At 42.0% G+C, this 17,573-nt stretch overlaps 1 protein-coding gene across 16 annotated transcripts in view; it reads left to right on the top strand.

The window, feature by feature from the left end:
- GPHN (gephyrin) overlaps window positions 1-17,132 on the top strand; it is a 539,113-nt gene extending 521,981 nt beyond the window's left edge. For all 16 annotated transcript variants that reach the window (XM_034769381.1, XM_034769377.1, XM_034769383.1 and 13 more), the window contains 6 exons: window positions 4,733-4,820; window positions 7,196-7,269; window positions 8,780-8,844; window positions 11,858-11,961; window positions 14,411-14,507; window positions 16,116-17,132. In XM_034769381.1, coding sequence (XP_034625272.1) covers window positions 4,733-4,820; window positions 7,196-7,269; window positions 8,780-8,844; window positions 11,858-11,961; window positions 14,411-14,507; window positions 16,116-16,249 — 562 coding nt within the window. In that variant the 3' untranslated portion in view covers window positions 16,250-17,132. The remainder of the gene's footprint in view (window positions 1-4,732; window positions 4,821-7,195; window positions 7,270-8,779; window positions 8,845-11,857; window positions 11,962-14,410; window positions 14,508-16,115) is intronic.
- Window positions 17,133-17,573: the final 441 nt, after the last annotated feature.

Raw genomic sequence — 17,573 nt, 5'->3', positions numbered from 1 at the left:
ACACTACAGTAGATGGTGTTTCTTTTGTATATCCAATGTTGTAGAAAAAATTAATTATACACCTCTACCCCAATATAACGCGACCCGATATAACATGAATTCGGATACAACGCGGTAAAGCAGTGCTTCGGGGGGGGGGGCACTCCGGCGGATCAAAGCAAGTTCAATATAACGTGGTTTCACCTATAATGCCGTAAGATTTTTTGGCTCCCAAGGACAGCGTTATATCGAGGTAGAGGTGTTCTATATTGTATTATTTAAGAAAGATTCCCAAAACTCCCAGACCCACACTTGAACCACGGATTCCCGCAGATGCCTCTAGAAACAGCAGACCTTGGCAGGGATTGTCCCTTCCTATATGTTTGTACGCTCCCAAACGTATTTTGGGCACTACCACTACAGAAATATAATTATCAAATAATTAAATACAGTATTACAATATATATGCAGAAGGAGGCAAAGTTAAGGTTACTCGTGCACTCTTATTTTTGTATTTGCCAAGTTTTGAGTGCTTGCCTGTGCATTCTCTACATGTTGTTTTTCTGTAGAATGGATATATAGACAAACAGGAATCCCCTTCTCTTAGCTTCTCACGGTAACTGTACTTTTCTTAATGCAGACTGGGCATCTTCTGTTTTATTCATCAATATAATAGTAGCTGAACAGTAATAGACAGAAAGAGGTTGCAGCAATAGCTGACAGTCCCAGTCTCTGCCAGAGCAGCGGTGTCCACACTGCTATTTTTAGTGCGCCAGCTCAAGCCCCACTACCAGGAGTCTGCCTACCTGAGCTGGGAGGCTCACTCCCAGCTGCAGTATAGACATATCCCATGTGTTCACCTATGAGGTCTGTGCAGAGCCGGCTCCAGGGTTTTTGCCACCCGAAGCGGTGCCAAAAAAAAAAAAAGCTGTGATCGCAATCTGCGGCGGCAATTCAGCGGGAGCTCCTTGGCTCTGAGGGGGAGTGAGGGACTGTCCGCCGAATTGCCACCGAATAGTTGGACATGCCGCCCCTCTGCAGAGTGGCTGCCCCAAGCACCTGCTTGGCAAGCTGGTACCTGGAGCCGGCCCTGGGTCTGTGCAGTGCTCAGGCTCAGTAAGTGTCCACACTGTAAGCTCTAAAACAGGGGAGCTGCTCAGCCATGGTTTTCAGAAAGAGGGAGAAGGAGGAGTTCTGAGGCTGAAGGGCTGCTGTGAGTTCCACCATTAGCCCCAAAGACATTTGGAGCAGTACGAGATAAGCAGCCCCTCACGACTTTGGGAGGAATGCGAAGGTGAACAGGAATATAGACCTTTGTTGGAAGGGGAAAGCAGCCAAAGTTGTGAGTACAGAACAGCAAGAGAACTGCATTTCTGGTCCTTTCTGTGTAACATGCAATGAATTCTGGGAAACATGGCCTTGGTAGGAAAATGTGGGTAGTTTGGGGGCTCAGAAACAGAAACTGGGAACACCTGCTCTAAATTTATGCTTTTGAACATGAGAACAGTCATTTCCAGTCCATAACAGATGAAAAATCTGATCCTGAAGATTGCTAAACACTACAGTTTGTTGTGGAATGTTGAATGGAAATCCTACATAAACAAAACACCAGAAAAATGGAGTGGGTTAGATCATCTGTCTGCAGAAGTTTAAGGGAAAAGAGATTGAATGTAATATATTGGAGAAAAATTATTCTAGTGTTTATTTTATGTTAACTTTGTAGGGTTTTTTGTTGTTGGATTTTTTTGGTCAGTGCCACTATGTTTTATCTGCTATGTACTATAAGGGGCAATTGACTTAATACCATGTACTGGATGATACACTAATTTGCTCATAATCGGAGTCAGCCATATACTGGAAGGGCTGGTTATTTCAGATAATGTTCCCCCTATATTGGCAAAGTACAACTCTTTCTTACCAATGTCTGTTATTTATCAGCCCCTGACCATTTTCCTGCACACCCAACCTCCACCCATGCCAAACAGTATTGCCTGTGAAATTTCCTAGTCAGTGCATGGGTCTACCCTTTAGTTGTGTGTAATGACTGGTGGGTAGTAGGTCACTGTGGCCTCCTGCAGTTTGCAACAGCATCCTAGGATCTCTGGTGTACAACTATATAAAGAGTAGAAAGGATAGATGTCTTGGAACTATTTTAATTTATTTTAATCCATGTCACTCAGCTTTGAAGATGAAAGTTTGGATATTTAGTAATAAATGTTTATTTTTCAAAAAATAAGATGTCAGCATGATAGTGAAGAAGGGATTGGTTAGATATGTTATTAAGGGGCCTTCCATTACTCAGCCCCATTTACAGTATTTTCACCATTAAATACAGTGTATTCCTGATTCTGCATCAGTCTGAATCTCTACTTCAACATAGGATGCAAAGTATTTATCCCTGTTTGAAGGGCTTCGTGTCTGAATATGTATCTATTCTAGTGTATGTTATGTCAGGTGACAGCCCTACTTTCCCTTGGTTGACTGTGGAATAAAACTAGCGAAAAAGCTTGGGAAATTGGGATTGACTTTAGACAATGTGCTGAGGACCAAACAAAGGGATCACTCTCACCTTTTTTAATCTTTATGAATGGATTTATTGCTCATGACAATGGGAGACTAATAGCGTGGACTAGAGCCTGGCAAAGTGTGGTGAGGCACTATGTAAACTTCCCACAAGCAACTGTTCCAATGCACCTAAATCCTAACCTGAAAGTCATTTTGCTTTTCCAGTGCCAGAGCCCCTTTTGCTGTTCTGCCAGTACACCTCAGTCCTAACCTGTAGTGCCCCCTATTGCTCTAGTCTTGCACATTTATATACCTCTTGATCTTCATTGATATGCATTCATATGCATCCGAAGAAGTGGGCTGTAGTCCACGAAAGCTTATGCTCTAATAAATTTGTTAGTCTCTAAGGTGCCACAAGTACTCCTGTTCTTCTTTTAATGATCTTCATAGACCTCTTGGCCAGAACTGAATCAAATTACCTGGTGTTTGATTAGATCACTTGCTCATGAGTAAACCTGGCTTATCTACTTAAGAAGGGTGTGCAGTCCTATGAAAGAAAACAGAGAATCGTGTAACACTACTGCAAAAAAAAGCAAACATTATTTTGGGATGTATTAGCAGGAATATTGTAAACAAGACACAAGAAGTAATTCTTCCGCTCTACTCCACGCTGATTAGACCTCAATTATAGTATTGTGTCCACTTCTGAGTGCCACATTTCAGGAAAGATGTGGAAAAGTTGTAGAAAGTCCAGAGAAGAGCAACAAAAATGATTAAAGGTCTAGAAAACATGACCTATGAGGGAAGATTGAGAAAATTGGGTTTGTTTAATCTGGAGAAGAGAAGACTGAGGCCTTGGCTACACTTGCAGCTGTACAGCGCTGTGAGGTAAACCTGTCTTCGTACAGATGAGTAGGGAAAAGCACTGCAGTCTGTCCACACTGACCGCTGCCAGCGCAGTGGTGTGGCCACACTTGCAACATTTGCAGCTGTGTTGGGAGCGGTGCATTATGGGCAGCTATCCCAGCATTCATGGGGCTGCAACGTGCTTTTCAAAACGGGGGGGCGGGGGTGGATTGTGACAGGGAGTGTGGGGGGAGAAAGAGTGCTTTTTGGAGCATGTCAGCTCTCTATTTTGCAAGTTCCGAACTCCCGGCCCCCTGCTCATTCATTTACTCACTCAAAGCAAGCTGCAAACTGTTTGCTTTTCTCTGTGGTACGAGCTTTGAAACCGGCACTTACGCATTCCTGCAGCCGTTCACAACAATGGAGAGGATTGGCCACTTGACAAGGTGATTAGTACAGCGCTACCAGCGTTTACACTCACACCCGTGAGTCGTAGCCACTCTGCTGCAGCTGTTATTCCTCTCGGAGATGTGGAGTACCTGCAGTGGTGTACCTAGGGAGATACAGCGCTGCAAGTGCCCTGCCAGTGTGGACGGGGAGTGAGTTACAGTGCTGGGGGAGGCTTTACAGCGCTGTAACTTACAAGTGTAGCCAAGGCCTGAGAGAGGCATGATAATAGTTTTCAAATACATAAAAGGTCGTTACAAGGAGGCAGGAGAAAAACTGTTCTCCTTAACCTCTCGATAGGACAAGAAGCAATGGTCTTAAATTACAGCAATGGCGATTTAGGTTGCACATTAGGAAAAACTTCCTAACTGTCAGGGTGATTAAGCACTGGAATAAATTGCCTAGGAAGATTGTAGAATCTCCATCATTGGAGATTTTTAAGAGCAGGTTAGACAAACACCTGTCAGAGATGGTCTAGATAATACTTAGTCCTGCCATGAGTGCAGGGGACTGGACTAGATCAGTGTGGGGGTACACAGAGGTCTTCCAGGGGATATATCAACTCATCTAGATATTTGCCTAGTTTTACAACAGGCTACATAAAAAGCAGTAGCAAAGTCAGTATAAACTAAAATTTCATACAGACAAAACGCGAAAGTAAACAATTTTTCAGTAATAGTGTGCTGTATTTTTATGCCTGAGTTTGTAAGCAAGTAGTTTTTAAGTGAGGTGAAACTTATGGTATGCAAGACAAATCAGACTCCTGAAAGGGGTACAGTAGTCTGGAAAAGTTGAGAACCGCTGGACTAGATGACCGTTTGAGCTCCCATCCAGTCCTACAATTCTATGATTACCTTATATTTTGAGTGTGCAAAGATCTATTTATGTTTTACTTTATCCAGTACCTAAAAATATTTCTCTGTTCATTAATCTCTTTGCTTTGATTTTCTTGCAGCCCAGATGATTTACTGAATGCACTGAATGAGGGTATCAGCCGTGCGGACGTTATCATCACATCAGGAGGCGTGTCCATGGGTGAAAAGGTATAAGCTGAAGCATGATTGCTACATTGCAATAAGAATACCAGGCATGAGGTCAGGAGTTCCTGATGGCAACTGCTAATGTATTCATGATTATTACCAGGACATTCCAGGTCCCTGGACCCAGCGCTGGTGGATTAATTAAAAAAATAATTTTAATACTGTCCTTCTTTTATGCTTTTGTTTCAATACTATAGTGGGTATGTGATATTGCTGGGAAGATTCTAAGTGTTGTTGGAATCAGCCCTTTCCAAAATCATCTTGTATCTAGTTTTCATTTAAGGAGTGATTATATAAATTTAGTGCTCGTGAAAGGTGCTGGATTAACAGCATCTGAAGACTGAAGACTTCTTTTTATCCATAGAGTATAAAATGTGGGTAGTAGCAGTGCAAACTACTCTGCAAGTGAATGTGTAAAACTGGCTCCTTCTTACTGAAAGATTTGTTCTCTGAGTGTATCAGAGCTATATCTGCTGACCTTAAAATAGTTTTTGTTGTGTTTTATTCCTCTTACCTCTGCAGAGACAGCATACATAAAAGACAGTGAGCTGGATTATTTGCCTTCTTGTGAATCATCAACAGAATTGTTTGCTAAGTTGCAGTTGGTAGTACCTGTGCAAAATCAGTGAAGACAGATGTCACAAAGGGCATAAATGGGCCTGGAGAACCTTTAAAACTTGTGGTGACATATGAGAAGGAAAAAAATCAAATTGACTTTTTTATCCCAGGTTGTGTTTGCATGAATGGCAGTTAAAATAAACATTTATCTAGGTGTAACAGAGCAGATTTTATATGGAGTCACTGAGAGATGATAAACAGTAAGCTCAATGGTTCCATTTTTAGAGTCAGTTTTCTGAGCAGATCCTCTCTTCAAAAGGCTAGTATCTTGCATTAAGGGAGAACTAGAAACATTTTGTTGGACCAGTAAAAATTACTTTCAGGCCCTGTAAAGTCCACAGTCAGTGGCCCTGGAACTGTGATCAGAAAGGGAAGTGTTGATTGATCCATGAATTTTTAGAACAGTGGTGTCATGCAGACACATGGCCACTAGGAACTGAATTGAGACCACCACTTCATTTCACAAAGGTATCTGAACAGCCTTTGGATGCCAATAATTTTTGCTCACTCCTCATCTAGACTGCATTTGAGACAGTAGCCTAAAGCTGAAAGGCTCCATATCTCATTACCAATTCCTTGAGGCATCCATCCTTTTTATATTGGACTCTTGGTAGTGTTCATGAAATATCTGAAGACATCTTAAGGAGAATTTAGATGGCAAATTAAAGACAAGGACTTAATGGAGTCAACAATCAAGAATTTGTGTCATGACAGAAAAAGGGTCACAGCTTTGGACAAAATAGATTTAAGAAAAAAAGTCAGAAATCTGCGTAGGGACCTCGGGTTCATTGCTTCTAAAGTCTCTCTTTACTGACATTTCTTGCAGGTGATAACCTAATTTAAGATGCATGGAGTCTAATAGAAATAAACTTATATAGGCTTGTTATTTTCAGTTATGATACACATCTGTGAGCACAGCTATTATCAACAGAGAGACAGCATAAGGAATTCCGGACTTTTTGATCTAATGGATTGATTGTGTTGATCCAAAATAATTTAACTTGAACCAACGCACAGAAAGTGTAGGCTCACTAATTTCCCTCTTACAGAAACTTTAGTTAAATAACCTATAGCTGTGAATTATATGATGTCCCCAAGAAATTACAAAAACTATAGTGACAAGGTGGGTGAGGTAATATCTTTTATTGGACCAACTTCTGTCACCAGCAGAAGTTGGTCCAATAGAAGATACTACCTCACCCACTTTTTCTTTCTGATATCCTGGGACCAATGTGGCTACAATAACACTGCAAAAAACTACAGTGACCTTTTGAGAGACTTTGAGGTCTACAGTGCATCCTAGTTCTGAAAGGTACTGGCTGATCACTGAATTCCACTAGTAGCTAATTTACAGTCTCGAAAGAAAAGTAGTTTTATTGGGTTTAAGTCTTAGCCCTGACTTATCAAGAAAAATGTTTTTGTCTTTGGAATGTATGCACCAGATTTCACAAGCTGGCATTAAAAATTTCCTGTAGTGAATATCTTTGGACACTTTGAAGATGCCAGTACTGCAGTTGACTGGGCAAGGATCCCTGTATCCACACTGAGTCAATTGCATGTTCAGAGTCTAAAAGAGTTATAGTCCCTCTTCCTCACCCATCTTTCTGCAAGTTACTCCTTTCTAGTACTGGAAATTCCCTACTAGTTTATAACACTTTAAACAGGGCCTCCATGTACATGACATCTTTGATGCTGTAAACCACTGTAAACAACTTTGATGTTACTTTAATATTTTTTTTTATTTTTCTTAATGTAAACAGGACTATCTTAAACAGGTGCTGGACATTGACCTTCATGCACAGATTCACTTTGGCAGAGTTTTTATGAAACCAGGGTAAGAAATATTTTTAATTTTGTGGCTCTGATGGAGTTTGCCTTGTGCCAAATCTGCTACATGTGGTTTTTGTTCTGTTTTGGTAGAGATGCTATTTTAAAACCTAATATAAACCATTGGGTAGTTGGATATGGGAAGGAAGTAGTATCAACCCTAATTAAATCAGCCCTTACCATTGCTAGTGAATTTAACCAGAATTGAAAGCTTACTGCTGATTAGCAACAGATATTTCTATGTTGGAAATCACAGGGAAAAAATCAACACATTAAAAAATGTGCAGAGCCCTAAATATATTGCCAGAGCTCAGACACCAGCTTTGCTATGAAGCAGCTGGGAAATGGATGGACATTCTGGTTGTTGATATGCTCATTAAGCATTTCACTTCACTTCAGAATTCACATCACCTATATTGGTACAACAAGGAGCTTTTAAATAAGAGGAGGATGGAGTAGGATCTAGGTTGTAATGCTCCTAGTTGTCTAAATGTTGCATATAGGAATTCTGAGGCGATGCAGGATGTTTTATGTGCTTGTTTTATATATAAACACACAGAATGTACTGCTTCTGCCTCACCACTACTTCACTGTAGTGCTGGTACTGTGCTCTGTGGATCCACTGAAAAATGTGGGTCTTCTGGGAGCAGAGAATTCTTTTCTTCAAATCCAAGACTATGGAGTCTTTTCTCAGCTCCTTGTCTCAATAACTATTGAGGGTGGTTTGTTTACAAACTAGGTAGTTCAGGATTCTAAATTCTGATTGTGGCTAAAGCTGGTGCAGGGCTGGTTGGTTGGCTGACTGGCTAGTTCTTAATAATAAAAAACAGGTATGAAAAACAGAAAATACCTGTTGTAGCAGCAGCACTTTTTCTAAATAGAATGAAGGCATTTGGCAAGTCCTTAACCCTTGGAACACTAAGCAGGTCCCAGGTGGATGACACCTGGAAACTCCGTGTAGTTAATAGTATGGGAGGTGAGATTTTGTTTGAGTTAGTACTCTAGGGGCTGGGTCATTTGAGAGTGGCTGCCCAGAGGCTCAAGGAATTGAGACAAGAGTCAGCAAGAAGAGAGAAATCCAGAGCGGCAGTGGGAGTTGTATAGTTAGAGTAATCAGTCCTTCATTGGGATTCTATGGGCTACTACAATATGATTAAGTATTAATAATACTAGAACAATTTAGGAGGAATGGGTATTAGCACGAGGTCAGGAAGCTGGGAAGAGATTTGGTTACTAGGGAGAAGGATTAGCATTTGAGGAGCAGGTTAAGGTGATTGTTGGGAGAGAGGGAGGGATGAGGGCAAGGAGGTGAATTTAATCAGCTTAAGTTCTTCAACACAGCGTAATGAGGATGATTATGCTCACAGTGCTCTAAGCGTTAAAAAGGCAGTGACAATAAAGGAAAGAAGGAAAATTTCAGATTTTGAAAGGAATGGAAGGTAATCTATACATTATAATAGCACAGCCACGTTAGATACGAGTTCAGTGTATTTATTAACAACTTTCTTTCCCCCTAGCCTGCCAACAACATTTGCAACTTTGGATATTGATGGTGTACGAAAAATAATCTTTGCACTGCCAGGTAAGGTATTTTTGTAATGATTTTTGTTGCTCTCCACAGGTACAGAGATCCATAAAATAAAACCAGTATGCCTCATGAAGGTCAGAGGCCTGGCACTTGCTCTCCTAAGCACAAAACATTTGAGATTTTCCCACCAATTTTTATTCAGCAAAGGGTTTATTTGAGGGTATGCTAGAGAGTTCTTACCTCTGTCTAACTATGTGATGGAGCACAGGACCTACAGTTGTTCTATCCAGAGACTTCCTTTGTCTTTTTAAATAATAAAAGTGCAGTTTCCTTTCCGCCTATTTCCCCACCCTCCCAATGGATATTCTCTGCAGGAATATCTGTGTTAGTTAAATCACAGAATCTGACGTACCACTAATATAGACAAAAACTAGACAGTCCCAGAATATGTCACAGAACTGTAGTCTTATTTGTCATCCTCAAGTTGTGACAAAGTGCATGAGGTAATATCTGTTATTGGACCCACCTTGTCTCTCTAATATTTACTCCTGAGGGCATTCTGCATCAAAAAAATAAAAAATCTGCGCACAATACTTTAAAATACTGCAAATTTTATTTGTCAAATAAATTTGGAGGCTCCAGCATGGCATTGGGGAGCACAGGCCACTGGCTGCACAGAGGTGAGAGATCACTACGCAGCTCCCTCCCGAGACACAGACTCAGCGGTGAGGCCGCACCCAACCCTGACACAACACAAGGACCTGGCCTGCCCCAGAAGCACCCCAAAACCCTGCCCCTCTGTGCCAGGTGCAGGTGGACAGGCTCAGCAAGGCAGGATCCAAGTGTGAAGAGGCTTAGTGTGGATGATCCACGTGTGGGTTGAGAACGTTCTGTGTGGGGCAGTATGGTGCAGGTGGCTCAGTGGGGGATCTGGGTGTGGAAGGGATTTGGATGCATAGATGCTTGTTGGGGGGGGTTTCTGTGTGCAACGGTAATGAGATTCTGCAGGGGGTCCAGGTGAAGGTGGTTGGTGTTCAGCGGGGGGGGCGGGTCTAGGTCTGGGGATAGAACTTGGCAGGGGGTGAGGGTGTGGGGGGGTGTCCAGATGCTGGGGGACTCAGTGGGGTGGGGATCCAGGTATAGCTGGTTGGGGCTCGGTAGGATGGGGATTCAGGCACAAGTAGCTTATTGGGGTGGTCCGGGTGCAGAGGGAGGGGGCTCATCAGGGGGTCTGGATGCACAGGGGTTGGGTGGATGGGGGAGCAGCTCCCTGTACAGTGATCCCTCCCCCTGCAGCTGAGGAGTGATGGATGCAGGAAGCATGGTGGGGGGAGTGTGCAGAGCTTCCTACAGCCAGGAGAGAAATCTGGGTGTGGGTCATGGCCCCGGATGCCATGCACGGGAAGAGGAAGTCCCATCCTCCCTAGCCCAGGGACTGGCAACTGAGCCTGGCCCAGAGTAGGAGCCACCAGCCGGGTCTTCCCCAGTCCCACCCCTTGCCCCACAGTGATTTACCTTTCTGTCAGCTGCCCTGGGCACCCAAAACACACTGCTGGGAACAGTCGCATGACCGCTCTTGTGGCTTCCCTTTGCTTCCCTGTCAGAAAGTCATTTTTCTGCAGGGAAGCAAAGAAATTTGTGGGGGACATAAATTCTGCACATGCGCAGTGGCTCAGAATTTCTCCAGGAGTAAATATCCTGGGACCAACACAGCTACAACAACACTGCATGCTCAAGGTGTGTGAACCAAAAGAGGGCATTATTGCCTCACTTCACTGTATCTCTTTGAAAATCAATATGCACAGAATGAGGGCAGGTATACACTAGAAGCGTTTCATTGGTGCAGCTGCATGTGCTGACATAGGGTAGGTCTACACTTACCTCCGGGTCTGGCGGTAAGCAATCGATCTTCTGGGATCAATTTATCGCGTCTTGTCTAGACGCGATAAATCGATCCTGGAAGTGCTCGCCGTTGACGCCGGTACTCCAGCTCAGTGAGAGGAGTACGCGGCATCGACGGGGGAGCCTGCCTGCCGCGTCTGGACCCGCGGTAAGTTTGAACTAAGGTACCTCGAATTCAGCTACGTTATTAACGTAGCTGAATTTGCGTACCTTAGTTCGAAGTGGGGGGTTAGTGTGGACCAGGCCAAAGTGTCAGTGTGGACAGTGCTCAGGTCGATATATCTTGCATGGCTGCGGGGTGTCTTTTTCATACCCCTGAGAGATATAAGTCACATGGACTTAAGCGGTAGTATAGACCTACCCTCAGTGTTGCATTAGCAGTGTGGACAGGAAGCTGCATATTCTGAAGCTAGGAAGAACTTGCTTTACTCTGTTTACCTTGCATGCGTTTGTGACCACAAAAGAACTGCACTTCTTCATGAGATAGTGATTTTTTTTTTTTTTTTTTTTTTAGATATGTGCTTAGGGTTTCTTTCTCTCCTGTATTGATTGTTTTCAGGTGATAGAGGAGAAGAGCATTTACCTAATTGTATAATGTATATTATTAGAGTTGTCACCAAAGACACCCGAAGTGTTGTTTGTAAAAAGTAGGTGGTACTCTTCGCTCTGTCAATACTAAATATCAGTAGCTGGTGCTAGTCCCTCTGAATTAGTACTAAAACAATTTGCTGGCATGATATTAGGGAGCATTATACTGCCAAAAACCAACTTCCCAATTAATACCTGAAGAATCTGAGCATGTGCGGTCATTAAAGATCCCATGACACTTTTTACAATTGTGCAGTTATTATTCCAATGTCTAGTCTGAATTATAATCTGATAAATTACATTCTGTGGCCCTAAATTTCCCTTTCAGTTTCAGTTGACTACAATATTCTGCTTCACTTCTTGTCCTAAACTCCTGAGTAGTAAAGTTGTGTACTGCTTAACAACTGCCATATGCCACTCCAGATTTAAGTGAAGTTTTTCCTGTGTACATAGTGTGAAAAGCTCTTTGGAATCCTTTAGGATGAAAGTTGCTATGGAAATGTGAGATTATTTCATCATTTCACATCTTAACTCAGAATTACTCACATGTGAACTACTGTTGGGTTTTTCTCTCTAGGAAATCCTGTATCAGCTGTTGTCACCTGCAATCTCTTTGTTGTCCCAGCACTGAGGAAAATGCAAGGCATCCTGGATCCTCGGCCCACCATTATCAAAGCCAGGGTAAGGACTTTCAAATATAGGATATTTGAAAAATATATTTGAGATCCTGCTGTCTGACAGGCTCAGTGAGCCCGCCCCACTCCCGCTCCCCCCCATACTCTGACTAACTTTGGATATTTCAGCACTAGAGATATGATGATAAATTGAAGGGAATTAACAGCAGAGAATAGATCAGATGACTAAAGGTAAATGATTTGGAAAGATTTTAAAAAGCTAAATATAGATTGAATTTGATTAAACAAAAACTAAAGGTCATAAGACAATTGCCTGAAAAGATGTAATGGGTGTTTACACTGAGAAGGGAATAGTTTAGGGTTGGCTTAGAGGTTGCTATTGGAGGCCCTTTCTCCAGTCTCCTCCCCAATCCCAGGGCTGAGTGTAAAATTTCCACCATGCCTCTTCCAAGCTACTGTCAGCCCAGGGAAAGAGGAGACTGGATCAAGGAATCAAGCAAATCCCAGTTTCCTGCATAACAGTCCAGCTAGTCCTGTTAGGCCTATCAAACCAGCCCATCCACATACTTGCAAATTTGCTCATTTAACATCATTCCTAGCTTCATTTAATGATCATTTTAGCTCCTGAAATCACTGCAAGATGGATCCGTTTTTCACTTACACATTGCTGCATCTCTGTTTCATTTTTCCCAGACCCTTTACTTTGAATAGTGGGTAATATCAGTCTCATCCATGCATGTTCTTGACAGTGCAGGTTGCAACTCACTGAGCAGTGGAGGCCATTTAACTCTTATGCATTTCATAAGCAGCTGGCTTTCCCTCTAGCTCATTCCTCCAGCCAATTTCTGGATTTGGAAGGGGGCTAAACTCTTCCAGGCTGGAATTTTCTGTAGGTACTGTGTAATTGTAGAACATGGCAGTGTTTTTATGAAGTGCTGCCATTTCATTGGATGTACCAGCTGTGCATAGGGCAACTCTGAAGATGTACATGGTCCACTAAGTAATACTGAAGCAAGTCAAAAAGTACTGCATTGATGTCTAATCCAAGAAGGATAAGAAAAGCAATCCTAGCTGGTGTTCCAAGCTGACACCCATAAGCTTGCAGCTTACATAATGTACTAAAATGTTTAAAGATCATTGATATCAAGAAATGTTCTGCTGAGTCATATTGACGTTACATTTGAAAGAACTGACTGTCCAAAGCCCAGAACTATGGCGGTGGGGTGGGGTGGGGTGGGGTGAGGAAGGACTTTTTTTTACCAGAATTTTGAGTAATAGTAGGAAGGTCAGAGACATAGTATAAGAGCATAAGAAAGGCAGTGCCTGAAAGAGTAGCTCAGACAATTGCAGGAAGAGCTGCCTGTGGGAGGGCACAGGATGTGGTGAGTTCAAGCACGTGGACTGAAATGATGAAAAGAAAAAGGGGGAAAGCAAAGGGGATTTCTGTTAAGCTTTTCTCAGCTGTTAAGTTTGTGTAGAAGGATTACCTAGAGATGCAGGAAACATATAGTCAGCCCAACTTACTTAACATATCAGAATCCTCTCTGTTCACATCAGAATGTTGAATGAAAATAGGAAGGTTTTGAGATAGTGTCTATAAAATCACTGTTGTGTCCATGTTTCTCTCCTCTTAATGAAGTCTGTTTTGAATTTGCTCAGTTTAGAAAAAAATCTATGGACTCGTAAACTGTCAATGCTGCAAACACTACCTGCGATCCCAACAGCAAGCTCTATTCTTTCTGCCTCTTAACCAGTCATGCCACTCTGTCCAGGGATCCTATCAGATCTCACAAGGATTGGGCTGTAGGAAGTGCTGATGTTGATTAACTAGATGCCACTCTTCCCTCTGAGTCAGTACCCAACCAATACCACAGAGTGTAATTAGTGAGAACTGCACTGTTTGAAGCACCATCTTTCGAATGAGATGTAAGCCTGAGGTCCTGACCACTTGACTTGCACATGGAATTTTTGACAGTAGCAGGGAATATTAGCTCTTGGGTTTATCCGGTTGAGATAATTACTTCCTGCCAATCTTAATTCTCCCTACAATTTCAATTGCATAAATTACTCTACAGTCCTAGTCCTAAACAGTTATATAATGCTGCTCTGCAGTTACAAAATCTTTTGTGTTCCACCCCAGAGGTGGATAGGTAAACTTGGGATAAAATGTACTAGCTGTGTGAGTTTACCCAACCTTCACCAGTAGTAAATATTCTACAGTCAGAACTGAGCTGACAATCCTGTTGCAGGTTTCAGAGTAGCAGCCGTGTTAATCTGTATCCGCAAAAAGAAGAACAGGAGTACTTGTGGCACCTTAGAGACTAACAAATTTATTAGAGCATAAGCTTTCATGGACTACAGCCCACTTCTTCGGATGCATATCCTGTTCTTCTTTTTATCCTGTTGCAGATGACTAAAGCAGAATAAAGTCTAGCTTGTCTAATGAAATGTGAATGAAAGCCTGTATCTTCTTCCTCTTTTTGCTTCTCCTGCAGTTATCATGTGATGTAAAATTGGATCCTCGCCCAGAATACCATCGGTGCATACTGACTTGGCATCACCAAGAACCACTGCCTTGGGCACAGAGTACAGGTTAGCCACTTACGTAGACTGACACACCCACAGACAGGCTCCCAAACATCCACCATACAAACAAATACATACACATATTTGCACACTTATGCCTATAACTGCATGTTTGCTAACATACACATGCACACACACACACACACACACACACCTGCACATACTTACATGCAAGTTCACTGATGCTGTAGATCACAGACTTGCTAGCCTACACCAGTTTTTACACAATTGCTTGCCTTCATGCTCCCTGACACACATTCATTTGCATACACTCAGCCTGCCTATTTACATGTTCTTTTGCATAAACATTCACTCACACTTGTTTGTGCTCACTCATAGACATGCACTTCCTCACATGCTCACTTCCACACTCATACACTTACTAAATACAAGTTAGGGCATGGATGGGAGCTGGGTGATTGAATTTAATGCCAAATAAACAGAGATGTTGCTAGCTGAATGGGAGAAACATCCAGTAGAGATAGCTGAGGGTGGTATCTATTCTCTCAATCAAGAGGATATGGTCACTTTTTACACCAGATTTGCAATCTGGGGGTGCTGTTCGATCCTCAGCTGCTCCTAGGTTTCTAGGTTGAAGCAGTACTTGAGTAGTTTTTCCATCGGCATGTGGCTAGTAAGTTGACCTTGCCTCTCTCTCAGATGGATGTAGATCATGCTGCAGCTACCCATGCTTTTGTCACCTCCGGATTGGTTTAAAACAATACATCCTACATGAAGCTTTCCTTGGAGACTTGTTAGTACTGATTGTGTCTCACTGCTTACATAGGTAGATTTCGCACATGGAGCTCTACACCTCTGATTCCAAAGACTGAATAGCCACTTTTAGAGGGGCAATTCAAGATGTTGATTTTTATCTGTAAAGCTTTACATGGTTTAGTTCCTGGTTATTTTATGCGCTACTTCTTTTCTCATGTTCCAGGCAGACAGCTGATACCAACTGGAATGCTCTCACTGTCAGTCCCTAGGTTTGAACACCAAGAAGCCAAAGGCAGGGTATTCTCTGTCGGGACTTTTGCCTCTGTATTTTGCTTTACAGTTGGTCCAGCAGAGCTGAAATTGTTCACTTTCACAACATATTGCAAGTCTGAGGGTGTCAAGTGGGAGTTCTGAGTTCTTATGAGCGGATGAATTATGTAGATTGTGCTAGGTTTTTAGTTATTGTATGAAATGGATTAGACACACTTACAAATTGTAAGATAACTATGGTGTCAGTGGAAACTGGTGGGAAGGCAATCTGAAAACAGGAAGATTTGAGAACATCAGTGGAAAGGTGGGGTAGTAAGGGGAAGAAATGTGGGAGCTTGGATAGCAAGGAGGACAAGTGAGTGAATGGAAGTTTGGAGAACCTGGAAAAAGTTCTCTCTCCTGGGTACTCTGTAGGTATTTGCCATATGTCCATTGAGTATGCAGACCCCATGCTCCATAACTAAATTAGCTCCATGATTCTCCTCCTAAGAATAGCCCTTTTTTCCATCTTCTTTCCATCAACATGGAAAAAAGGGCTATTCTTAGGAGGAGAATCATGGATCTACACATCCATCTGATTGTGGTAGTAGTACTGTTAACCGCAATCTTTCTCTCATTCTGCTCTAGGGAATCAGATGAGCAGTCGTCTGATGAGTATGCGTAGTGCCAATGGACTGTTGATGCTACCTCCAAAGACAGAGCAGTACGTGGAGCTTCACAAGGGCGAGGTGGTGGACGTCATGGTCATCGGAAGGCTATGATGTCACCAGCAAGAGTGAAGCTTTGATGCATGTCCACATATCATTGACTGTATCCTGTAATATGCAACGGCACAGCTAGATTTTCTGAATTGGATAAAGTTGATCAGTATAGTCAACATCTTGAACTATATTTCAAATGGAATTTAAATAAATACCTTTTAAAAAAAACTTTAAAAAAACAAATCTTAACAAAGAAATTTATTCTGATTATATCAAAGCAACTTTTTCCTTTCTTGCAATTGCTTTGTGTGTTCAATGCTAGTTCTGATAGCAGTAGCTTTTAGTAGACAGCAGTAGGTGCCTGCAGAACTTGTGTTTTTTCTCATCTTTAAGATACAACTACTTATGCTCTTAAAACAAGGCTGTCTGCTTATTTATACTAGCGTAGACAACACTTGGATTTCCCTTATTAGTATGCTTCATAACTGCTTCACAGAGAGCTTCTGCTTGTTCTTTATCTTGTATCTCGTGTTGATGTGCACAGTGCCAAAAGCAGAGTGGCTGCACTGGGAACCCGATCAAGCCCCGAGGTTTCCCCCCTCGCTGCGCGTTCAGGGATATCTCTCGGCCCAGCAGCCACCTGGCTCAGTACTCTTGGGCAGTAACTGGATACCTTTTATTTGAACAAACAAAAAAAATTGCTTCCTTAAGTGCTGACAGCCTTTTTAACCAATACATTTAAAGATGTACAGAAATAAAAACTAAAAAAAAAAAAAATCAAAGACTGATCTTGTACAGATATTAATGTTACCAGCATTCATGTGGAAATCAAATGAGCAAAGAAATAAAACTAATGTTAAACAACTCTGTACCATAACATTTTCTGTAATGATATTGAAACTTAAATGAATAAAAAAAATTCCTTGATCATTATTTAAAATTTCACCGTTTTAGCCTTGTTGTTTGAAAATAGGGAATAATGTTTCTTTCAGTTTTGGGGGGGGAATAGCTGGGATAAAAGAAATTGTCTAGGATGATATAATGAGTGAACTAAAATTAGACAAAAAAGACATTTAGACTGTTCTAAGTATAAGATCTGTGGAATAATCTCCCAGTTGAAGAGGTGGAAGAACCCATGACTGGCTAATTTAAAAATAAACTAGAAAAGGCACTGAAGAATATGCTGTGCTTTCGTTGAATTGCATGGCAATTCGGCACTAACCCCTGATATGTACTAGAGGTGGCCTGATACTATCGGTCCTTTCTCTCCTCTTCATGAATCTTTGGTTAATACCTTGTCCATTCACAACTTGCCCAAATTATGTGCTCTGGGGTTCCATGTATAGCTGCAGAGTCCATAAATTACATCCCTTTAGAACAGTGG

The sequence above is a fragment of the Trachemys scripta genome, chromosome 4 (assembly GCF_013100865.1).
Source record: "Trachemys scripta elegans isolate TJP31775 chromosome 4, CAS_Tse_1.0, whole genome shotgun sequence".
NCBI classification, from domain to species: domain Eukaryota; kingdom Metazoa; phylum Chordata; order Testudines; family Emydidae; genus Trachemys; species Trachemys scripta.
This window is presented reverse-complemented; position numbering and strand designations above follow the sequence as displayed.